The 23813-nt window shown below is 59.2% G+C and overlaps 1 protein-coding gene across 1 annotated transcript in view; it reads left to right on the forward strand.

Annotated features, from left to right (window-relative positions):
- The window catches only part of LOC309578971 (ankyrin repeat and fibronectin type-III domain-containing protein 1-like), a gene marked incomplete at its 5' end in the record, with an annotated part of 190096 nt that overhangs the window by 163609 nt on the left and 2674 nt on the right, over nucleotides 1–23813 (forward strand). Inside the window, 17 exons of the mRNA XM_082291954.1 lie at nucleotides 10901–11102; nucleotides 11406–11613; nucleotides 11912–12106; nucleotides 12363–12476; nucleotides 13054–13151; nucleotides 14617–14707; nucleotides 16447–16554; nucleotides 16779–16878; nucleotides 17383–17515; nucleotides 18236–18355; nucleotides 18705–18920; nucleotides 19214–19380; nucleotides 19780–19930; nucleotides 20667–20835; nucleotides 21091–21257; nucleotides 22107–22317; nucleotides 22623–23296. Coding sequence (XP_082148080.1) covers nucleotides 10901–11102; nucleotides 11406–11613; nucleotides 11912–12106; nucleotides 12363–12476; nucleotides 13054–13151; nucleotides 14617–14707; nucleotides 16447–16554; nucleotides 16779–16878; nucleotides 17383–17515; nucleotides 18236–18355; nucleotides 18705–18920; nucleotides 19214–19380; nucleotides 19780–19930; nucleotides 20667–20835; nucleotides 21091–21257; nucleotides 22107–22317; nucleotides 22623–23296 — 3124 coding nt within the window. The remainder of the gene's footprint in view (nucleotides 1–10900; nucleotides 11103–11405; nucleotides 11614–11911; nucleotides 12107–12362; nucleotides 12477–13053; nucleotides 13152–14616; nucleotides 14708–16446; nucleotides 16555–16778; nucleotides 16879–17382; nucleotides 17516–18235; nucleotides 18356–18704; nucleotides 18921–19213; nucleotides 19381–19779; nucleotides 19931–20666; nucleotides 20836–21090; nucleotides 21258–22106; nucleotides 22318–22622; nucleotides 23297–23813) is intronic.

Here is a 23813-nt window from a genome sequence, read left to right on the forward strand (position 1 = left end):
AGGAGACAGCGGAACCCTGGGGTGAGGCCATGACAGAACACACAACATCCCTCTGGCACGAGCTCAAGCCGTCCTGGGCACAGACGGGTGAGTGCTTCTTCCCGGCTCCTGGAAGGTCCCAGCCATCTCACTGGGGTGCAGGTCCGTGGCAGCAGCCCTCAGAGCAGCTGGGACACTGCCATCCCAGCCCCCTTCCACCTCCCATTGGAACAACCTCTGGCCCCAAGGGCTCTGCCAGCCACCTGCCCTGCTCCCCCCCAGAAGTGGGTGTCAGGACCCAAGGAAGGGGACAGGACCAGGCTCGGGTGAGTGTGCCCTTACATCCCTTCTCACTCCTCCCGGCATGCCACCTGTGCCCTGGGCATCTCCGTGCTGAGCGTCCACCTTCTGCTCTTGTTGGATGCAAAGTGGGCCCCTGTGAACCCAGAGGGATATTTTTTCTGCCTCCTTTTGCCTTCAGTGATCTTTGAGCCCGGTCGTCGTATGACTCAGCTCCTGCATTTGATCCCCTGGAGCAGGGTTTGCACACATGCAGCTGTGGCAGGAGCACTGCTCGTTCCTGGCAGGCCAGGCTGGGATAGGGTTTCCTCCTGACACGGGGCAGCGAGTCCCCACAGCTCATCTGCTTCCCCATGTGGAAGTCTGATTGAACCAGGGCAGTGTTAGTGGCTTGGAGGTGTCTCCCAGAGCTCTGCTGACCTGCTGCAGCATCTGGGCTTGTGAGATCCTGGCAGGGTGGGAGTGGAGCAGAGCAGGTGCTCTCCGGTCCCTCTGTCTGCCTGTCCACCCATCCCCGGGAAGGTCTGGCTGGTTGCTGGTGCTGGAAGCATCAGGCACGTTTGGGTGTGGGGCTGAGCAGCGCTTCTGGCAGTCGCTGTGGGACACGGTCAGCAGAAGGTGACACCAACACAGTTCCCATGGAGGGCAGTCTGGGCACTGACCTTTAGGTCCTGCCCGTTCTTGCTGCCTGTTCCCTGCGAGCAGCTCCGGTCTGGAGGCATCTCCTGACTCAGCAAGGAGCAGCCAGCAGTGGTGCTGAGCTCCCTCTGGGGTGCTGGGCTCCCTTTCCTCGGGGGCCAGGCAAGCACAAGGTCACAAACCCCTGCAGAGGTTTGCAGGGAACAGGGGTTTGCCGACTGCAGGGGTTTGCTGAGCACGGATATTTGCAGAATGTGGGCTGTCAGGGGGCAGAGGCTTACAGGGGGCAGGGGTTTACAGGGGACAGGGGTTTTTAGGGGACAGGGGTTTGAAGGGGGACAGGGGTTTGAAGGGGACAGGGGTTTGCAGGGGACGGGTTTGAAGGGGACAGGGATTTGCAACAGACAGGGATTTGAAGGGGATATGGGTTTGCAGGGGACGGGGATTTTCAGGGGATGGGATTTTCAGGGGACGAGGGTTTTGCAGGGGACAGGGGTTTTTAGGGGACAGGGATTTGCAGGGGACAGGGGTTTGAAGGGGACAGGGATTTGCAGGGGACAGGGGTTTTCAGGGGACAGGGGTTTTCAGGGGACAGGGGTTTTTAGGGTACAGGGATTTGAAGGGCCAGGGTTTTCAGGGGACGAGGGTTTGAAGGGGGCAGGGGTTTTCAGGGGACAGGGGTTTGAAGGGGACAGAAGTTTGCAGGGGCTTGCAGGGGGCAGGAGTTCACAGGGAACAGAAATTTGCAGGGAACAGGGATTCGCAGGGTGGCTGCAAGCCCCCACCGAGCCAGGCCCCAGGGCTGTGCGCTTGGCTCTTGGCAGCAGAGTTCTGGCTCTGTCTGCCTCCTCCCTGACAGTGCCAGGGTTTTTGGGTGGTCACAGGGCTGTGATCACCACCAACAGTGCCTGTTGTGTCGTGGGTACCTGGCACCGGGCTGACCACACTGGGCTTCCCCAGGAACTTTGGTCGTGGCTCGGGGCAGCCTGTCCTGCTCTGTCCTGTCTCCATCAGGTTCCAGTTAAAACCGAATGCATTCTCCAGCCTAAGCTGCACAGCCGTTTGAGCCCTTCCAAAAATGAAACAAATACCCACGGACTGCAATTCGAATTGCAGCTCAATTAGGGCTTGTTCCCAATGCGATCATAAAACCTCCAGTACGAAAACAAACAACCCAACCAAACCACATCCAAGCCTGACAGCATCCTCTGGAATGCCTTTAAAATAACAAGGAGGGCAGAGGAAGATGAAAGCAGTGTGGCCAGTGGGAAGAAGGCTCTTTGGCCCCGAGGGGCAGCCCGGAGGTGGCCTGAGCAGGTGTGGGGCAGGGCAGTTTGGGATGGGGAGAGCACAGAAGCGATGGCTGTGATGGAGACGGGCTCGATGGCTACCGTGGAGATGTGGGCCGGTGTGGAAGTGATGAGCGCGATGGAAATGGGGCAGCCTGGGGCCCAGGGCTGGGCTGCTCCCTGCAGGGTTTCACAGGGCAAGGAAGAGCGAGCTGTAGAGGTGGCTTGGAGCGCCGTGGTTGTTCTCGGAGAGGCTGCGATGTGCGAGCAGGGCGGGGGGAGCGCGGGGCCGGGCCGGACCCGGCGGCTGGAATGCGTGTCCCGCGTAACCCTGGCTTGCACCGCGTCCAGCCAGTCTGGTGCCGCGGTTCGGGTTTCACGGCGGACTTTAAACCCGGCCATATTTAGCGTGAGCCTCGCTGGCCTGTCAGGGAGGGGAAGCCGCAGCACAACTAATAAAAACAGCCAAACAAAAACAATGTAATTAAAGAGACTCAGCACTGTGTGTTCCCATAGCAAGAACATTTACCCAAGACTTCCTTGCTCAGATACTTAATGTCAGGCAGCAATTAAAGGCTGGCTTTGTGGCGAGGCGGCGGGGAAGGTTTGCCCTGGCCGGGAGGTAGGAGCCCCGGGCTGAGCCATCCCCGGTGCCTGTGCCGCTGGGGAGGGACCGGCGGCTTTGGGCACCGGGAGGTGCCCCAGGGACACGTGCGGGTCACACAGGGATGCCGCATCCCGAGAGCAGCTCCCGAACCCCTCCAGCCAGAGATGCCCTCAGTCCGTAATGCACAGACCCACTCAGCTCCATCCCCGCAGAAATTTGGTAGCACAGAAGCAGAGAAGTGGATTTTCTGTGGATTTTCTAGGTAGGAGCCTCCGGGCAGGACGTGCAGGAGCTCTGCTAGGGTAAATCCTTGTGAAAACAGTAAAATCAGCAGAGCTGGGCCGAGCGTGGAAGCTTCCAGCATCTCCTTCCTGACCCAGATCTGTGGATGGAAACTGTGTGAGCCTCTGAAATGTTGAATCTCCTCACTCAAGGGATGGTTTGGGGTGCCTGGAGCCAGGCTAGGATGCCAGGAGCCAGGCTGTGCCCGCTGGTGCCCCCTTCGCTGCAGCCCAAGGTGGTGCTCATGGGCTGGTGGTTTTGGCAGCATCAGCTGCCTTGGCTGGGGAGCCAGTCTCCGTGCCATGTCCTCAGCACAGTCCCCAAGGAGAGGTGCCCCCACGCCCTGGCAGTGCTGCGTGAGGTGCGTGTGCAGGAGGGATGCCCGTGCTTGGCACGGCCGGGACAGCGGCACTGTGTGACGGCAGCGTGTGCCTGACAGCAGTCCTGACCGTGATGGCAGAGGTCACAGGGACACATCTGCAAATGAAAGTCTGATTTGGGGTATGTTTTAATGGGGATTGAACCACAAGATCCTTCTGGTCTCACTTTTAAGCAGTGATCAGGAGGCCTAATTAAAAAAATAAGGAAAAGCAAGAAGCGGCAGCATTATTGTGTTGCAGCAGAGTTTGCTCAAGCGTCTCCGCTCCCTTCCTCCCCAAAGGCACTGCTGGGCCTGCAGCAGTGGGGTGTTTTATGGGATACTGTCAGCGAGTGATCTACTTGGTTGGCTCCGAACCTCTCTTGGAGTCCTGAAGTCTCCGTCTTTCCCGAATTCAGCCTGTGATTTAAGAGGGAGATGCAGTAGGGATGAGCCCTTCAGGGAGGCTCTTTCCTGCTGTGCCAGACCGGGGGACGTGGCTGAGCCTCAGGAGGACACTGCCGACCCCCAGCCAGCCCTGTGGTGTGGGATGTTGTGTGTCCAGCCTGTGAAAGTCCCTTCTGCCACAGCTGAGTGAGGACTGGACCTGGGGGGTCCTTGCCATGCTCTCCCAGCACAAGTGTTCCCCAAAGGGTGCTAAACCTTCTGATTTGGGGAGTAGCCTGGATGGCACGGGGGGATGCTCTGAGGGGAATGCTCCTCTTCATCCCCTGCAGAGGCGCAGGGCGCTGGGCACTGCTGGATATTGCAGATCCCACCCAGGATGTGCTTTTCATGTGGGTCACGAGCTGCTGGGAGGCAGATTTCCACTCCAGAGCCCACTGCACCCCGGTGGGCTGTGTGTCCACAGAGGTGTTCTCTGCTGCCATGGGCCATGAGCTCCTCAGGCAGCACAGGCACACCGTGCTGTGCCCGGCGTGGGGACAGCAGGGACGATGTGCTGCCGTTGATGCTCAGGAGGCTCTGCACCAACCCAGGGGCCTGACACCACGCTGAGCTCCTCTGAGCATTGGGGTCTAACAGCACTGGGCTTCTGGAGCTCCAACAAAAATGTCCTGGCAGGAGCAGCATCTATATAAGTTAGTTGTTATTGCTAAACAAAAGAGGCATGCTCGCTTCAGCTCCACTCAAAACAAAACCCAGCAGATTTGCCAAATGGGGAGAAAAGAGAAAAGCTGGAGGAAGCAAACAAACAAACAAACAAACAAACAAAGTCTGCTTTGGTGCCTTTCCCTGGACCCAGGTTTCAATAAGCAAGTGCATTTTCTAGGCACACAGATGTTTCCATGGAGCAGGAGTGTTTTGCTCTGTGTCTGCATGGCCAGGTCACTGCACAGCACCTAAATGCCTTGGTGGTTTGCACATCCCAGGGTGGGTAACTGCTGTGCCTGCTGCTCCATGAGCCCTCCTGCCTTGCAGGGATGCTGATCATGGCATTTGGTCCTAGTTTTGAGCGTGCTTTTTGGTGGGTTATGAAATCCCACTCTTTGGAAGGGCTGCCCTACTCATGTTCCATTTTTAATCCAGCCTCTGTTTTGCCAGTCATGAAAACTTGCTTATGCTTGGGCAAAAAGAGTGGAAAATGCAAGTGCATCGGCAGCTCCTCTTCGTGCCGGACACGGCACTTTTTGTTCCTGTGCCCATGGTGTAGAGGAGCTGCTCTGAGTGTTGGTCTCTGCTGTCGAGTGTTGGTGCCTGAGTGTCCATGGCCACAGCTGTGAACTCTTGCTGCACAGGGATGAGCATGGCCCTGGGCGTGGGCCAGGCCGAGTGTGCTCAGGAGCGGAGAGACCTCTCACACTCGGATTTCTCTCTCAGAAACACCCGTGTGTTGATGCTGCCACTTGATCTCATAGGATCATACAACCATGGAACAGCTCAAGTTGGAAGAGACCTTAAAGCCCACCCTGTCCCACCCCTGCCATGGGCAGGGACACCTTCCACTGTCCCAGGCTGCTCCAAGCCCCAACGTCCAGCCTGGCCTTGGACACTGCCAGGGATCCAGGGGCAGCCACAGCTGCTCTGGGCACCCTGTGCCAGGGCCTGCCCACTCCCATAGGGAACAATTCCTTCCCAATATCCCATCCAGCTCTGCTCTCTGGCAGAGGGAAGCCATTCCCTGTGTCCTGTCCCTCCATCCCTGTCCCCAGTCCCTCTGCAGCTCTCCTGGAGCCCCTTTAGGCCCTGGAAGGGGCTCTGAGGTGTCCCTGGAGCCTTCTGTTCTCCAGGTGAACACCCTCAGCTCCCCCAGCCTGGCTCCAGAGCAGAGGGGCTCCAGCCCTTGGGGCATTTCCGTGGCCTCCTCTGGACTCACTTTCCTGTGCTGGGAGCCCAGATCTGGAGGCATCTCTGCAGGTGAGGTCTCACCTGAGGGGGACAGAGGGGCAGAATCCCCCCTTGCCCTGCTGCCCGTGCTTGGTGCTGTCACCTCTTGCTGCGAGCTCCCTGATGGGGTGAGCTTGGCTGGGTTGGGTTGTGTCCCCCTGGTAGCTGGTTTTTAGGCTTCTGACCTTTGCCTGTTCCAACCTTGGATCCCCCTGTGGACTGGAGTGTGACATCTTGTGCTAATGTACCACTGACATCCACGTGGCTGTGAGGCTTCAGCAAACTCTGCAAGGGCCCAGTCTTTCTTCTGCTCCCAATACCACCCCTTGTCCTTTGAAAGCCATCAGCACCTTCAATCCCCCATCCTTCAGGCTCCCTTTTTCTCGTGCACAGAACTCTGCTGCTTCCTTGCTTGCTGCATCGGGCTGGGAATGGTGGGAGCAGCTCCCCGCAGTGACAGCCACCCACGCTGCCCCCGGACCGGAGCGCAGTGCTGACCTCGTGTCTGCTGCTGTGCCTGGAACCTGCCCTCTCCCTGCCACCTTGGGCAGCACCCGGGGGCTCACCCTCCCCACAGCCAGTCTGGTGGGCAGCAGGGACCAGGCAGCCCCGGGATGTGGCTGGAAGGTCACTGCCACCAGCAGCAGCTCCACTTGCACAGGAGCTGCTGCTGGTGAGAGGGGGTGTGGGATGGCCACCATGGTCCCCACCAGCCACATCGCAGAATCATGGACTGTTCTGGGTTGGAAGGGACCTTAAAGTTCATCCCATCCCACCCCTGCCCTGGCAGGGACACCTTCCACTGGCCCAGGCTGCTCCAAGCCCCGTCCAACCTGGCCTTGCACACTGCCAGGGATCCAGGGGCAGCCACAGTTGCTCTGGGCACCCTGTGCCAGGGCCTGCCCACTGTCATGATAAAAAATTTCTTCCTTATGTCTGGCCTGGTGACCTGTGGGCAGGGTGGTCATTCCCCTTGGCCTGTCCAGGTACCCCTGGGCTCGGGGGGGGCAGGGCTCTCACAGCCAGCCGGGCTCTGGGCTCTGTCATGGGGCAGAGCAGCCGTGCCTGTCGGGGACTGGTTCTCAGCTGGAGACTCGGAGGGGCTACGCCCTTCAACAAAATGCACTTAAAATCAAGGAATTGCAACAATTAGTAACACTTTTTACTAGGCCAAGATCTGCAGTGCTGCAAACATTAACATTCCGAATATTCATAAACCATATTATAAGCTACCCAGTGGATTTGCTTGTGTTTGATGCTGGAGGAAGGAAAAAATGAAGGTGCCTTATGCTCATCCGTCCTCATGTACTTTTAGAAAAAACAAAAGCACCTCTATTGCTTTGGTTTCCTGAGACAGAATCATAGATAGAATAACTAAGGTTGGCAGAGATGTTTAGGATCATCAAATCCAACGATTAACCCAGCACTGCCAAGGCCACCACTAAACAATGTCCCCAAGTGCCACATCCACATGACTTTTCAATCCTCCCAGGGGTGGTGACCCCAGCACTGCCCTGGGCAGCTGTGCCAGTGCCTGACCACCCTTCCCATGAAGGAATTTCCCCAAATCCAGCCTAAACCTCCCCTGGCCAAGCCTGAGGCCGTTCCCTCTCCTCCTGTCCCTGTTCCCTGGCAGCAGAGCCCGACCCCCCCCGGCTGCCCCCTCCTGTCAGGGACTTGTGCAGAGCCACAAGGTCCCCCCTGAGCCTCCTTTGCTCCAGGCTGAGCCCCTTTCCCAGCTCCCTCAGCTGCTCCTGGTGCTCCAGCCCCTTCCTCAGCTCCGTTCCCTTCCCTGGACATGCTCCAGCCCCTCAAGGTTTTTCTTGTCATGAGAGGCCCAGAACTGACCCCCAATGGATCTGACACATCCTTCCACAGAACCTCAGCCCTTTGCATGGAGAGGGTGATGGAGTTTGCTGGTGTGTGGATTCATGGCACTGCAAACCTGATGTCCACATCACCTCCCTGATGGTCACAAACACATCCCCCATGGCCAGAGAGCTGAGCTGCTGGGGCAGGCAAAGCACCCAGCCCCTGCTTGCAGACCATAGGACAATAATTAGCAACAAGAACCAATTGTGGCTGGGATAAATTTAGTTTGGCTGCACTGAGACTCTTCAGGCAGAGGAGGTGGGATCTGCTCCCACACCTCCCTGCAGGATGGGGCTTTACCATGGGTGAGCTGGTGTTGGCAGGTCAGCCCCTGAGGGTAGGACATCTGTGGGTGTTGTTTTCAGCTATCAGTTGCTCCAGGGCAAAGTTTAGCTCTAGAGAAATCAAGACCATTTCACTGAGTCCAGATGACTCATAACCACAGGCCAGGAAACTCTTTTATCTCGGGGGCAGCTGGTTTAATATACATAGATGTTCACTCCTGAGCACTGAATAATTTCCATCTCTTTACTTCTCATTAAAAGCAAATCTGAGGAGGGAAAGCAGTGAGAAATTTGTCTGTGTCTCTGTTTCTGCCATCTCTGAGAGAGCTTCCTCCCAGCTGTGCATTCTGCTTGCACTGGGTCATTTGCCGTGTATTTTAATTGGCAGGAAAAAGGACTTTTGCTCCAAAGCACCACTCCATTTTAAACCCTAATTCTGCAGGCACGAATGGAGCAGGGATCTGTTACAGCAGGGTCTGCTCCAGCTCCCGTAGAGTGAAGAGCATTCCGTGTGGGAGAGCATTGTTGCCTCCTTGGAAGAAGGGGATCTGCAGTGGAATTTATGCATCTTGTTGATGAGCCTGCTGAAAGAGCCACCCTCACCTCTGAGCAGCAGCTGGAGATGGGGAGAGGAGGACTTGGGCAGCAGGGAACTCTTAAACACAAGAAAAAGGGCAAGGTTTTGCTGGAGAACGTCTCGAGCCAGTTTTCTTTCCCAAATATGCCAGGGAGTGCTTTGCATCTTGGGCTTTGCTGGAGGGTCAGGAGCTGCCTTCCTGTCTCTTCCTGCCAGAACAGCGCTGCCTGCTCAGGCCACAGGTGGCTTTTCTCTCATCTCTCTGCACCAGTGGCAGCAGAGCTGTGCTGCTGTTCCACCCCTGTGCCCTCTGGGGTCCTGTACCTGCCCTCTGTAGAAGGCTGCGTGTGCCGTGTGCGAGCCCTTGGCACGAGGAGCCCTTGGAGAGGCCATGCCAGGAGCTGCTCCCTGTCCACAAGGACACATGGTGTGCTCAGGGTGAGGACTCCATGTCCTGGAGACCACAGGACTGGTTTTCCAGCCCTTCCTTGTGTTGTGCAGGTCTCTCCCACCATGGTGACACCCTCCTGGGTGCTGATCCCTTCCTCCCCACCAGGACCAGTAGGACTCTGCTGCTCAAAACTCACCCACTCCCACATGGCTGCTCGGAGGTATTTTGCCACCTGAAGTGACAAAACACCTGTCTGCTTTTGCAAATGGGCCTTAGGTTGGTGTGGTTGCTGCTCAGTCTGATCCATGAAGCCCCGTGTTCAGATAATGTCCATTCCTGGAGCAGCCCAGGGCAGCAACTTGACACCATGGCTTGGGCCACACTGGAGACCTCTAAATCCAGGCTGGAGCTGGTGAGATGAATGATTGCCAGGAGCCAACCTCCGCAGCATTTTCCACTCTTAAATATCACAGTAATAAAAGGTAAAATCATTAAAGTCCTCCTGCAGCCCACTGTGCCTCATCTGAAATGAGGACTACAAAGGGCACTGAGCGAGGGGGTTATTAATATCCTGTCCCACGATGATGGCTTTATAAACATCCTTACCGCAGGCACAGCCTCGCTGGAGTGCTTTGGCACGACCTTCAGCCAAATGCCATGCTTTCATCACACTTGGTATTTAACCAATAAAGCGGTGGGGGAAGACCTTGCCCCTAAATATCTGACCTTGTACACGGGGGGATGGGGTCAAAAGGGAGAGAAACCGTGTGGAGTGTAGCTGTGCTAAATGCTCCTCAGACCTGGTGCTCCCCTGGGAACTGCGCCAGAGCTCTGGCAAGAAGGGGATCAGATGTTTGACACAGTGGAAACCCTCCGTGCTGTAGGGGATGACTCATGGGCAAAAGCCCCACACAGCAACAAGGCCACTCTCACACCAAAGCAGGGAACTTTGTCTGGTGGGATGAGGTCTTGATGGAGGCAGGAGGGTCCTGGCTGCAGGGAGAGGGACAGCTCCCACTCTGGGGAGCCCCAGAAAAGACACCAGCTTTCCTTGTGACTTGTAGATATTGAAAATAAGAATCAAAATCCCGTCCCAGTGGCAGGCCGTTGGAACTAGATGGTCTTCAAGGTCCCTTCCAACCCAAACCAGTCTGAGATTCTATAATCAGAGAGGAGAAATGATTTTGTAGGTTAATGGATGGAGAAGGTAAGGAGCAGCTGTGAAGCCTGGATCTCTTGGTGACCAAAAGACTGAGGTCAATGGTCCCCATCAGGACCTGGCATTGTCCAGATGCCATTAGAAATGGCCTTTCATCTGTTCCCTGCTCCCACTTCACTTCCAGAGGGTGCCCTTCGCTGGGATAACAGCCCCAAGAAAAGTCACGTGCCAAAGAGGGCTGAGGGATGGTGGTAAGTGCAGGACACAGTTCCTGTGGAAGGGTGGGTGTGGAGAGGGTACACAAGGCTATTCCAAGCCAGCGGTAATGGACAGCACTCACCCAGCATGGGGCTGGGGGCTGCTGGCCCCTGCAGCCTCCACTGCACTCTGAGGGTGTGGGCATGCCCAGATGGGGAAGTCCATCTCTATAGGAGCTGGATGGTGGAACTGGGCATGTGGAGATACTGCCCTGGTGAGATGGATCCAGACCAGTTGTAGAGCTCAGCAGCCTGAGGTCGTTTTGGGCATCCCAGCTTGTGTCTGGAAGGAAATGTCTTACCTGCAGGGATCATACAAGCCCTTTGGTGCACCTGCAGGGCCAGTGGCAGGAGTGAGGAGGAGGAACAGATCTGCCTCAGCTGAAAACAGATGGGTCAGGGCATTGCTGGCACCGGCATCCACCTTGCAGCTGCTCATGTGGGTGCTGCCCAGGAGAGCTCTGCTCTTCTGATTCCTGTCTTGGTCCCGACAATACAGATGTGCCTCTGCCTTTCTGGCACATCCTCCATGCCTCATTTCTCTCCTGGCTTTTTCCCAGGTCATCCTCCCCTAAAATGACGCAGCAGATGCGGGACCTGCAGCTGGCGCAGGCCAGGAAGCCGCCGGGCCCTTCCTCACCAAACGCGGCCAAGAGGCTCTACCGAAACCTGTCCGGGAAATTCCGCGTCAACTACACCTCCTTCGACGAGGGCAGCCTGGTGGGACGGGGCGAGAAGGAGAAGCTCCGCAAGTCCTACCTGGTCAGTGCCTGCTGGCTCCCTCCAGATGGGGACAGAGGGTCCCTGTGTGGGTGATGCTGGAACCTGGGTGGGAGCACAAGAATGTGTTAAGTGAAGCTGTGGCAAGTTGAGTTGGAGGTGGTCCAGGTGTTGGCTTGGCATCATCCAGATGTGTCTGCAAAGAGCTGATGCTCCCAAGCCTTTGGGATGAGGGCACCCTCTCCCTGATTGGGTTCATGGGGTGCTAGTGAGGGTCCAGGGTGTTTGGTGAGAGGGAGGAGGGTGCCCCATGCTCAGCCCAGCTGCATTTCTCTTTTCACCTAGTTCCAGAGCAATGCTGCCCTCTTTGAGGCCGTGGAGCTGCAGGACCTTGACAGGGTGCAGGAGCTGCTGAAGCACTACAGCCCTGAGGAGCTGGACCTCAACACCCCCAACAGCGAGGGGCTCCTGCCCCTGGACATCGCCATCATGACCAACAATGCTCCCATCGCCAGGGCCCTGCTGCAGGCAGGAGCAAAGGAGAGCCCCCACTGTGAGTTGGGGCAGGGAGCTGTGCCGTGCCCATCACCTGGGTGTCCAGCGTGGTGCAGTGGGACACCACAGGCATTGGGTGCAGGTGGGGAGGCGATCACTGGGCTCTGGGAGACTGGGGCAGGCTGCAGCAGGGCTCGAGGGGAACCGTGCACTCGAGTGCACCCCGGGACCAGGACATGCAGGGGAGGAATGGGGTCACAGGGTGGGGATTCATTGCCAGCGGAGGCAGAGCTTGCCCTAACCACCTTCTCCTCCCTCCCCTCCTGGGCCCTACGGCCATGCCCGCCCACCCACAGTCGTGAGCCTGGAAAGCCGCTCGCTGCACCTCTCCACGCTGGTGCGGGAAGCAGAGCAGCGCGTCAACGAGCTGATGGCACAGGTGGTGAACGAGGCGCCCAACGCTGACTGCTCCGAGAAGGAGAAGCAGCTCAAGGCCTGGGAGTGGCGGTTCCGGCTGTACAAGCGCATGAAGGCAGGGTTTGAGCATGCCCGTGAGTGACCGCAGGAGGGCTGGGGCTGGGGGGCTGCCCCTGCACCGGGGCAAGGAGTGGGGCTGTGCATGGCACCAGCACCCATCAGAGGGTCCCTGCACCCTGTGGCCAGGGCTTGCAGTATGGGTGCATGGAGGGGAGAACATGTTCCACTCGGGGAGTATGTCCCTGGCACCGGGGAGAGGCCCAAGAGAGACAGAGGGGGGTTCAGAGCAACCATCCTCGCTGTAGCAGTCCCTGCACTCTCTGTCCCCAGGAGTGCCAGATGCCCCCAGCAGCGTCCACCTCTCTGTGGCCAGCAGCTCCTCATTGCAGGTGACCTTCTGGGAGCCCCTGAGTGTCAACTCAGCTGTTGTCACCAAGTACAAAGGTAAGGACCAGGATCCCCGCAGCAGGGCAGGGTCACACAGCCACAGCAGGTGCCTTGCGCCCCGTGGCAACACAGCAGTGCCATGGGCGGTGCTGCCAAGCCCCAGTCAGGATAGTTTTATGCTGGAGCACAGAAGCAGCCAGGGCTGCTGGACAGCCTGGCCACCACCCAAATGCTCTGAGCTAGACCAAACATCATCATGCACCAAGGCAAACCTTGGGGTGTCACTTGTTGGTTGCCCCCTCATCCTGCACACTGGGAGGACTTTGTTGTCCTGCACCCCTCACCCACTTAAACCAGATATTTTTGTCTTCTGGAAGAATTTCTTCCATCCCCCACTTCTGAGACACCAGTTGAAGGTGCTGACCCCATCTGACGTGGCTTGGTGAGGACAGCAGCTCCCCATGGCGTTCCCCCCACCATGCATCACCTTTTCCCCTGCCTTCACTCCGCTGCCTGCAGCTGCTGTGCTGTCTGCAGTCCCCCTGCAGCTGCTGCCTGTGACACGCTGCCCCAGCCCTGGTGGCCTGTCCCCACTCCAGGGCCACACGGCACCTTGGGGTCTCTCTCCTTGCAGTGGAGTGGAGCTGCTCCCCGACCTTCTCGCCCCTGCTGGGAGAAGCCGTGATCGACAAGCTGAAGGATCTGCACTTCACCATCCAGGGGCTGGTGTCGGTGAGTGCCAGGGTGCCCACAGCGGGCAGGGCTCGGTGGGGAGAGCCCACAGCTGGGAAAAGCCACAGGCCATAGTGCAGCCCCTGGGGAGGGGATCAGGCACTGGCGCAGGCTGCCCGTGGCAGTGGGGGAGTCATCATCCCTGGAAGTATTCGAAGGACATGTATTTGGCACTTGGGGACATGGTTTAGTGGTGGCCTTGGCAGTGGTTGGACTCAGTGATCTTAGATGCCTTTTCCAACTTTAATGATTCTTTGTTTCTACGATCATTCCGAGCAGGAACAATAGGATTGTGCCACGCTGCGTGCCATGGGCACAGCCTGGGCAGAGCCAAGAGCGTGGGGCTGGGAGAGGCATCTGTCTGTCCCCGCACGGCCGCAGCCACTGACAGCGGGGGACGTCCCTGCCAGGGTGCCTGGGGACTCGGCAGTGACAGGCAGAATGGGCCCATTCACCCAACGCCTGATTTATCCTCTGTCCCCCACCCCACTCCTGTCTCCACCCAGGCTCTTCCTGGGCAATAAATCAGTGGCTCATTCCTCTGCCACCTGCACAGTCCAACCCCTCGCCCCAGCCCCGATGTCACCGAGAGGGTGGACCAGCCCCATCTCCATCTTCGGGAGCTCAGCAAGGTCATGGCTGGTGGAACTGTGGCTTCCTGCTGTTTTATCTCCCTGAGAACCACAAGAGCCATGCTGCCTGTCAGCTGTCCCCTGGGCCAGCGGTGGGATGGAGCTCAGGGTGGGAAGGAGGGCACACGCTGGGATAAATGGGGTCACCCTTACCAGGGGTAGGCAGGCAGGGACCACCGACTGGAGGAGCAGAGAGCAGCCTTGGGGAGGTGCGAGGGGCTCAGGCATGGCAGCAGTGCCGAGCTCAGGAGCGCTGTCAGGGCCGAGCTGCCCTCAGGAGGGGCTCGAGCAGAGCCCAGAGCTGCGTCGCTGCAAGGAGCTGCTCCGAGCCCATCAATCACACTCTCAGAGCTGCTTCACAGGCTCCTGTCGCCTCCATGAGTGCCTGGAGGCCTGGCAACATCTGGCAGCTTGACTGGGCTTTAATCAGAGGCTTTAATCACTGTCACTGTGCTACAAGCCCTTGACAGTGCTGGGCCAGCTCCCTGTCTCCAGGGGCCGGATCCTTACACATGCCAGGGGATCGCCAGCACCCCAATCTACAGCAGCACTGAGTCTTTTGGGCTGGAGCGTCTCTGGCGAGGGGCATTTGCAATGTCCAATCCTTCCTCTGTGTGCCCCAAACGCACCCAGCAGGGCCACAGGGATTCCCTTGTGTCTGATAACAAGGACTGGGTACAGGAGGGGAGGTGAGAGCCAGTGACCCGGGCTGTGGGCTCCCAGTTTAGTGCTCCTCGGGGTGTCCTGGAGCAGGGGGCTGGGTGAATCCTCCTTGCCTTGCCTGCCAAGCCGGGGGAGGCAGGGGTGTGCTGAGTGTGCCGCTCTCCTTGCAGGGCACGACGTGCCACGTCCGGGTGTCTGCCTACAACATGAAGGGCTGGGGTCCCCCGCAAGCCTCCACGCCCCCCTTCGCCATCCCTTCCAGTGAGTACCCCCAGGAACACCCCCATGGGAGCCAGCGCAGGGCAGGGGGGGACAGGGCAGCTCCCTGTGCCATCCGGGGGTCCCTCTCACTGCTGGGATGGGAGTGAGGGGACCCAGGGCCAAGGCAGAATTTGGAGTCTCAGGCCAGGCAGGGAGGCTGTGCCTGGGGGTCTGGGGTGCTGCCTCCAGCCAACACGTGCTTTGCCAAATAGGGATTTTTCAGCCTTGCATTATCCCTGCCACCTGGGAAAGGCTGAGCCATTTCAGGTCACCTGGATCAGCCCATCCCAAGGAGGAAGCCAGGAGGTGGCTCAGAGCCAGGACTCAGAGTGGCCCCGTCCTGGGTGGCAGTGGCCTCCCACTCCATGCCACCACATGGTCTCTCCCCTCCAGACCCAAGCACCTGCATTCCCTGGCATCGAGCTGGGATGGGGGTCACGAGCCCCAGCAGAGACCAGTTCTGGGCTGTCAGCACTCTCCTCCCCATGCTGGCCCCAGGAAAAGTGTCAGGAAACAGCCACCCAATGTCACACAAGGCACCCCGGGGTGCTGTGTGGAGAAGGGCCAGGAGGACTGGGCTGGAAGGAGCAGCTCAAAGGGTGAAGTTCAGGACTGAGGGGGCTCTAGAATGGCCTCTGCCACTTGTCACCAGTCCCAAAACAGGTGCCTGTGTGGTGTCCCATGGGATTAGTGCTGGGAACGAGTAAGGAGCAGCCCAAGGACTGCTTGTCCCAAGGACCAGGCCATGGAAGCACATCCTGTACCAGCATGCTGCAGCCACCCAGGGAGCAGTGAGGGCACCGGGGACAGGTGGGGCTGAACAGTGACGGGTCAGAGACATGCAGCACCAAGCACAGCTCTGGCTGCAGATCCACAGAGCACTGAAATCACCAAAAATCCATTTGCATGTCTAGGAATGCACACAGCAAGGGCACAGCAGTCCACTACCCTGGCTTTATCATGTCCCTGTCATGTTTGCAACCACTTTAAAGCCCATTTGCTGCCTCACACAGGTCACATTCCCTGTGACCAAGATCCAGGTGGCATCAATTGAGTGTGGCTGAAGTGAATCAGACAGGAGTGGGGTTTATTTATTTTTATTGCCACTACTATTTCTCCCTTCAGTAGAGATCCCTCCCTGGCCCAGCAGAATATAGTCAGGCACCTCCCTGGGTGTTTTTAAAGCTACTAAAAATAGCGGCAAGTTCTAGCCAAAGTTAACAGAGCTGAACTTTCCATGGAAAACAGCAGCGGGCAGGACACAGGGGGTGTTTGAAGCAATTAATACAAAGTTGAGGGAGAAGAGCCGGCACCTCCCCGGCCCCGCTCATGGTCCTGCTGCCGTCCCACAGCGGGTAGAGCTGGCTGGAGTTTATTTATGTGTTTGTCGAGGTAAGCCCAGCTCCCAGCGCTCATCTGGAGCAACTGGGGAAGACCTGGAGGAAGAGACTGGAAAGAATTTTATTTTTTAAGGCCAGTGAAGTTTCAGCAGCAACAGACAGAACCTTGTTCCTTCCCCCTGCTGTGCCCCTGCCACGCTGTGGGAAGGCCGGTGGGCACAGGGTGCTGTGCTGAGCTCGCTGTTCCTGGGAAGAGTGGCACAAAACTGGGGATCTGCCAGCACACCCAGAGGTGCCCAGCACCCACAGCTGCTGCCATGCCCAGATGATGTGGGAGGAGGGGATGGGAGCCCCATTTCCCCCAGGGTGCCGGGGGTGACGCTGGTCTGTCCCCCACAGACTGGCGGGAGTACGACGGCCGGGCGCCGCGCCGGAGGGGACAGGCTGAAGCTCTGGACCATCTGCTGGGCCAGGTGAAGACCGTCCACCAGCACTGCATCTGCCACGGTGAGCCCACAGCACGGTGCTCCAGGGAGGCTGGGGGGTGCAGCTGAGTCCCCCAGGGCTGTGGTGGGATCCACGGAGCTGGGGTGGTGCAAGAGTAGGTCTGTGCCATGGATGAGCGGAGCAGGGACACAGCTCAGGCAGTGGGACCTTGGCAGAGCCTTCCCAACCGGTTGGCATCAGCTCTTCATCTCCTGCTGCAGCATCCTCTGCTCTCTGCTCCACAGAGCCCTGCAAGAACCAGCCCCAGAGCAGAAAGCATTCGGTGTCCAAGAGCCTCAAGCACCTCTTCCACCCTGGCAGCAAGTTCCTCAAGACACTGAAGCGGTGAGAGGCTGGTGCACAGGGTTGGTGAGAGCCCCTGTCCCAGCAGGGCTGCCCAGCCTGAGAGCTGGGCCTGCACATTGGGGGCTGGGCGTGCTCAGAGTGGGCTCTGCACCAGGAGTGAGCTGGTGCTGTCAGTGGAGATGAGTCCCATGGCCCAAAGGTTCTCTTGGTGTCTCCATTTGGACTGGCCAAGCTGTGCTGGTGCTCAGATCCCTGTGCCACCTCTGAGGGTCACCTGGCACCCCAGCTTGTCCAGACACACTGTCCCCTGGACAGCGTGGCCCCACGTCTGTGCCGCGTGCTGCAGCATCAGTGGCCATGGTGTCTGCTGCGACATGCTGGGTTCCTGCTCCCGTACCAGCCACAAGCCTCACCTGCCACGGGCTGTTGGAGAGGAGTGGAGACCTGGGGCAGGGCGTCTCCTCTTCCCTCAGGAAGGAGATCCTTTGGGAGATGGAGCTGGCAGCTGGGGGTGACACTGAAGGCTGTCCTCCCTCCATGCAGGGGCCTCTACCTGACAGCCATCTTCTACAAGGACGACAACATCCTGGTGACCCATGAAGACCAGATCCCTGTGGTGGAGATTGATGACACCTACTCCTGCCTGCTCATGCAGGATTTCCTCTGGTTCACCAAGGTGGGTGGCCAAGGGACCCTGTGCTTGGGCAGAGGGCCAGGAGTGCCAGGGTGACCCAGCAGGCATCAGGCACCACCGCCGCCCCTCCAACCCAGACACAGGGGCTTGGCAGTGCAGGCAGCCCATGGACTTGCTGCTCGCTGGGGTTCAGCACGAACCAGGAAACTTCCAGGGAATGGCATTTCATCCCAGCCCCTGGAAGGCCAAAGATGGGTGACAGAGCAGTGCTGCACTGGGCAGGCACTGCCTCTCCACAGGGATGTCGGTGGCTGTTGAGCTGCTTCCCCTCAGCATCCTGCCATGGCACCTCTGCCTCCTCCGGAGGGTGCACAGGGAGCTGCTGCCAGCACCTGCACTGTCAGCAGACTTAGGGAAAGGGCATGTGGGCAGCTCAGGGCCAAAATAGTTTGCTGGGTGGTCCTTATCTGCTGATAGAGAGTGCTTTCTTCTGCCTCCCCACCTTGGCCAGCTTGCATTCAAACCTCAGGTTTCAGTCCTAGATGAAGAAGGTGTGAGTGGACGTGGCTCAGGGCTGCCCTTGGGTGCAGGCTCCGGAGGCACCTCAGTGCCTGTGGCACAGGGATTTATTTGCAGCCCTGCTGAGAGGTGCTGCATGCTCACACACATTCCTAACCCAACTCAAACAGAGAGGCAAACCATTTCCCCAGAACCCCCTGGCGTGGCCCAGCAGCAGCAGCGCTGACTCTGTGGTGTGTGCAGGTGTCCTGTATGTGGGACGAGATCCTGTGGCTGCGGCAGTGTGTCACCGTGTCCCAGTCCTCCTGCTCCTGCATCCTGCAGACGCGCTTCAAGATGCTGCTGGCCATCTCACAGATGCAGGTGAGGGTCGGCCTGGGTGGGGAGCAAACACTTTAAGTGGGGCGCTGGAGGCTGAGCTCCTTTGGGAGCAGCACACGGATGTTCACAGCCGGGATAAACCCAGGACCTGCTGGCCATGGCCGTGGGTTCCCGCCTCTTCCTCCCTGGCAGGACGCCGGCCGTGGGACAATGAGGTGCTGGGTGTCATGGCAGTCCCATGCAGAGGGGCTGGGGACCATCAGGGTGCTTTGCTGGGCAGACTGGTTTCCAGCAGGCAGCTGCAGGCACATCCCAGCTGCGCAGACCCACTGTGCCTCCGGGATGTCCCCTGACCCTCTGCTTTCTCCTGCCTTCCCACCCCATCGCACAGGGGCTGCTGGGCATCCAGGACCTGGGGCAGGTCTTCTTCGAGCCCATCAAAGACAAACAGGGCAACATCCTCATCGTCACCCTGAAGGAGGTGAAGACCAACCAGACCTTCGAGAGCGTGCGCTGGGTTCCCATCTGCAAGCTGCAGACCAGCCGCAAGTCCGTGTCCTCCCCGGAGGAGCCCACTGCTCTGGACACGCTGCTCATCTCTGTGCAGGTGTGTCTTGGTGCTGTGGGGCAGGGATTGCAGCGGGCTCCCCTGGGAACCACCAGTGCTCCCTGCTGCCCCCCATCCTGGAAAGGTCACAGCAGAGGGGGAGCAGAGCTCAGCAGCCTCCAAAAATCCTGTTGTTTCAAGGGGAGGCATCAGGCTGGTGCCAGATTCACCCTGGCAGCGCCAGCTTGTCTCACTGTGCCGCTCCCCTTCTCCAGCCGGACTGGCTGTGCCGTGGCACCAGCACGAGCCCTGCTGTGAGGAGTGGCTCAGTCCAGCAGTGCCTTTGTCCCCAGGACAAGCTGGCTTACCACCAGCGGAGCAGCCATGCCCTCTCCCCGGGCCTCTACCTGGGCTACTTGAAGCTGTGCAGCGCCGTGGACCAGATCCGAGTGCTGGTGCCAGAGCGGCTCCCCAACATCCTGTGCCACGTCAAGATTCGCTCCAACCCCAACATCTCCAGGTGGGATTTGCAGGGCTGCTCAGCTGGGGCAGCCAGGCTGCTCTGCCCCACCCAGGCTAGCACCACCCAACACCTCCCGCTTCAGCAGCAGCGCAATATTCCCTCTTATCCCTGCCATGCAACGCTCTCAGGCACAGGGTGGGATTGTTAAGGTGTCCAGTGTGGGGTCAGGAGCTGAACTCGACAGTCCTTGTGGATCCCATCCCACTCAGGATATTCTGTGATTCTGATTCAGCCTGGAGCAAACCAAGTTCTCTCTCTACCTCCACCTCTCCCACATCCCTGGGGATGCTGCACTGTCTGGGAGAGGAACAGCCAAGCAAACACAGTTCTCAGAGAGATTGTGTTCACATCCACCTGAGCTGCTCCCTCCTTCACCTGTCTGTCTCTGACCTCCAGGGAGGAGTGGGAGTGGCTGCAGAAGATGGCCAGCGTGGAGGAGCCTGTTCCCACAGAGCCAGAGGCTGACACATCCCAGAACCCCCTGTTTCAGGAGCTCCAAGTGGCCATCAAAAAGCTGATGACCCTGGTGAACATCCCGTTGCAAGAGGTAGAGGCAGGAGCCAAGGTCTGGGGCGGAGGGAGGGGACAGGGCTGTGAGCATGGTGCTAGTGGTTGCAGCAGGCAGGGAACTGCATGCCCAGCCCTCCTTGTGGGGCTGGAGCACCCAGATTTTAGTCCTGTGCAAGCAGAAGGTGAGTGTTGGGTCTGCCAGCCCAGGGACAGTGTCCACAGGAGCTGTTTGTCCTTCCCACACGGTACCCCCAAAGCAACAATGGTGAATCTGAGTTTGTTACTGCTGCCATGTGCTCTGGTCCTGGGCAGCACGAGACCAGCCCAGCTCTGCCCTTCCAAAGCAGGCTGGTCCCTGGCCAGTGCTGGGCTGGAACTGCAGCCCCTGGGGCCAGACTGCATGAGGAGAAACCTTCTTCCACCATGCCAGGTATCTGCTGGGAAGGAACCCACCAGCCCCAATGACAGGCATGTGCTTCTGGCTGGGCAGCTGGGAGGGCACCTCCCTGTGCATCACTGAGCCATTGCTGGTGGCACTTCTCTGACACCCTGCCATGGTGACTTTGACCAGAAGTTTTGAGACTTTTAGGAAAAATCAGAGAAGTGATGAGATGATGCAGATTATACCAAAAGCAAGGAGCCTCTGGTTGTGTGCTGAGGCTGCAGTGTCCCCTGGCTGCAGGTGGTCCCTGACGACTCCTCTGTGCATGAGGGCTGGGCAGAGGGCCCACCAGGTGATGTGTACAGCTGTTACCTGCACTGTCTTCTTGCAGGCCAAAGACTTCCGTCTGTACAGCCAAGAGGTGCTGGACTTTGGGGATCAGGTCTCCTTCCTGCTGCTGCTGCCTCCATCAGACGACGTCTGCACTGCTCCGGGCCAGAACAACCCCTACACCCCTCGCTCCGGCTTCCTCACACTGCCGCTGCAGATCTTTGAGCTGGGTGAGGAGAGGGAATGCCAAAACCCAACCTTGCTGGTCCCCTTGTCCTCTGAGGCCTCCTGAGAGCTGGGCAGGGCGCTGGGCTGGAGTTCCCTCACTCCCTGTAGAGGAGGGGTGGAAGGGTATACAGAGGGCTGTCCAGGTGGACTAATGCACAGTGTTGCCTCCACATCTTGAGTCATAGGGAGGAGCCTGTAGGGCACCCACAGCATGGGACCTCATGGTTTCCACCCCTCCCCTTGTTTCCTCTCCCCAGTCCACTTCTTCACGTACGACCGGGAGTTCATCACGCAGTACTGCCAGGTGTCCGCCCTGCTGGAGCTGGAGTCTCTCCTCTCCCAGCAGAGCCTCAGGGAGGCTTTCTCTGATGCTGAGCTCTCCACCGCCAAGCAGAGGCACCAGCAGGTTCAGGACTACATCCAGGTATGGGGTGGGAGCCAGGCTCGACAGTGCCCCAGACCTGCCAGGTCAGTGAGCAGCAGCATCTGCACCAGGGCTGTCCCCTGGCCTCGGTGGCCCTGGGGGTTTCTCTGGTGTGGCTGATGGGAAGCAGCAGGCCGGGCTTTCACAGAGTCATGGAATGGTTTGGGTTGGAACAGACATTAAACCTCATTCAGTTCCACATTCCACTGGCCCAGACTGCTCCAAGACCTGTCCGACCTGGCCTTGGACACTGCCAGGGATCCAGGGGCAGCCACAGCTGCTCTGGGCACCCTGTGCCAGGGCCTGCCCACCCTCCCAGGGAACAATTCCTTCCCAATATCCCATCCAGCCCTGCCCTCTGGCACTGGGAAGCCATTCCCTCTTGTCCTGTCCCTCCAGGGCCCTGTCCCTCATCCCCTTCCAGCCCTCCTGGTTCTCCTTTAGGCCCTGGAAGGGGCTCTGAGGTGTCCCTGGAGCCTTCTCTTCTCCAGGCTGCAGTTGCTTTATCTGGCAACTTCTTACTGCAATGATCACATTAAAAATCCTGAGGAGAGAGCCAAAGGCTCCTGCTCTGCACGTGCCCTCCTTGCTAGAAAAGGGCCTGCAAGTGCATTTTGGAATGGCCTTGCAAAGGAGCATCCCACACTGCCCCTGTCGCAGCACCTCAGGCAGGTCCTGCTGAACCAGCAGCTGCATCCTCCCCCTACCTGAGAGCACTTCCTTTGCATTTCCTGGCTCAGGGATTCCCCCAAAGCTCTGTGTGTGTGCAGAGTCCGTGTTTTGCCGTGGCACCCTCTTGTTGCTGTCGTTTGCTGTGTGAAAGGGCTCCTCCGTTTCCTCTGTTGGCAGCAAATGGAGGAGATCTGGCGAGAGATGCGCTGGATCATGGATGCCCTGCAGCACGCCCGCTACAAGCAGCCCTCCTGTGGGGTCTCTCTCAGCGGCTTCCTCAGCGAGGCCGGGGGGCCAATGAAGGAGAAAACCCGATCCTCCTCGTCCCACCTTGACTACCTTCCGTCCCCGGTGCCCTCACCAGAGACCAGCCGCAAGCTCAACTCTGGTAAGGACCCGGCTGTGCCCGGCTCCTGGCTGTGCCCGGCTCCTGGCTGTGCCCGGCGGGCTCAGGGGCTGCCCGTGCTCGGTGGGTCAGGGGTGGCTGCTCCCGAGGTGCCGGCAGGGCTGGAGCCGGGAGCACGGGCAGGGCGGCGAGTGTCAGCGGGCAGGACCCGCTCCGCCCGTGCCGTGGCGAGCGCAGCTCAGGGCTGCCACAAAGGGGCAAACCTCAGAGGCTTCCGTGGATTCCACCTCAGCCGGGGTTGCCCACGCTCAGGCTGAGCCCCTCTTTGCTTTTCGCACCCCTCGCAGACTCGCATGGGCTGTCGGATGAGGAAGGCTCCTCGGAGGTGTTCCTGGCCACCGACAGCGACTACGACTCCAGCCGGGCGCAGAGCCCGAAGGAGCTCGACCTGGTGTACTCCTCCTCCTCGGGGCCCGAGTGCTGCAGCCGGAGGGTCGCCCGCACCCTGCGGGACAGTGCCCCGGATGTCCTGCAGAGCCACGAGCTCAAGACCCCACCCCCAGTGCCGCCACCGCCAGAGGAGCCCCGGCCACCGCCCGAGCTCTACGACAGCGACTTCGTCCTGCCCAGCCGGCAGATTGAGCTGCTGCGCATCACGGAGAAGCGGCAGGCGTACTGCGTCCGGACCAGCAGCCTGGACTTCCCCAAGCCCCACTGCCCCGCCCCGAGAAAGTCCTGCCCCGGCTCCGTGGACAGCTCCCCGACGGAGAGCAGGACCGCGGGCCACTGCGGCCAGCTCAGGCTGGGGACTGGCTCCACGCCCAGCCCCGAGCGCCGCCAGGGCGGACAGGGCTCCGAGCCCGTCTGCCGGACGCGCTCGGATGAGTGGACTCAGAACTTGCCAGAGCAGCAGCCAGAGCAGCCCGGGGGCTTGGGCGATCAAGGGAAGAAGCTGGGCTCTGTCACCTTGAGGGTCTGCCCTCAGTACGAAACGGGACTCTCCAAAGAGACCAGTGTCAAGGTACCGGAGCCTGTAACGGGTGGCAGAGCCCTCTGTCATGCCCAGAGGGATGGGGCTGGCAGGATGGGGGCATAGGCAGCAAGGCTCGTGTGCCCCACACCTGGCACTGCCCTCCCCATCCTCCACCGTCCCAGGGTGAGGTCCCCTGGAGACCCACAGCACTCTTGCCCTGACTCCCTCTGTCCCTGCTGTAGTGATGGGGCTCCTGGCAGGACAGGGTGTGTCTGGAGGGGCGACGGCCGCTGCTGCAGAAGGAGAGAGCCAGGGCTGCACATAGCAGGTTTTGGGGACAAGGCAGTGGTGCCAAAGTTCGGCTCTTGGTCTGTGGCTCAGCAGGTGACAGTAGGTTGGTGCCAGCCAGTGTGGGCAGGCAGAGCAAAGGACACATTTGTGGGTTTCCCTTGCCACGGGCTGGTGTTCAAACACATCATCCTTCCCAGCCAAAATTCAGCTGCCACCCCTGCCCTGGCCGTGGTCCTCCTACAGCCCCCCCTTCCCGGGTGTGTGCTCCCTGCTC

Source organism: Coloeus monedula, assembly GCF_965178545.1.
Source record: "Coloeus monedula genome assembly, chromosome: 16".
NCBI classification, from domain to species: domain Eukaryota; kingdom Metazoa; phylum Chordata; class Aves; order Passeriformes; family Corvidae; genus Coloeus; species Coloeus monedula.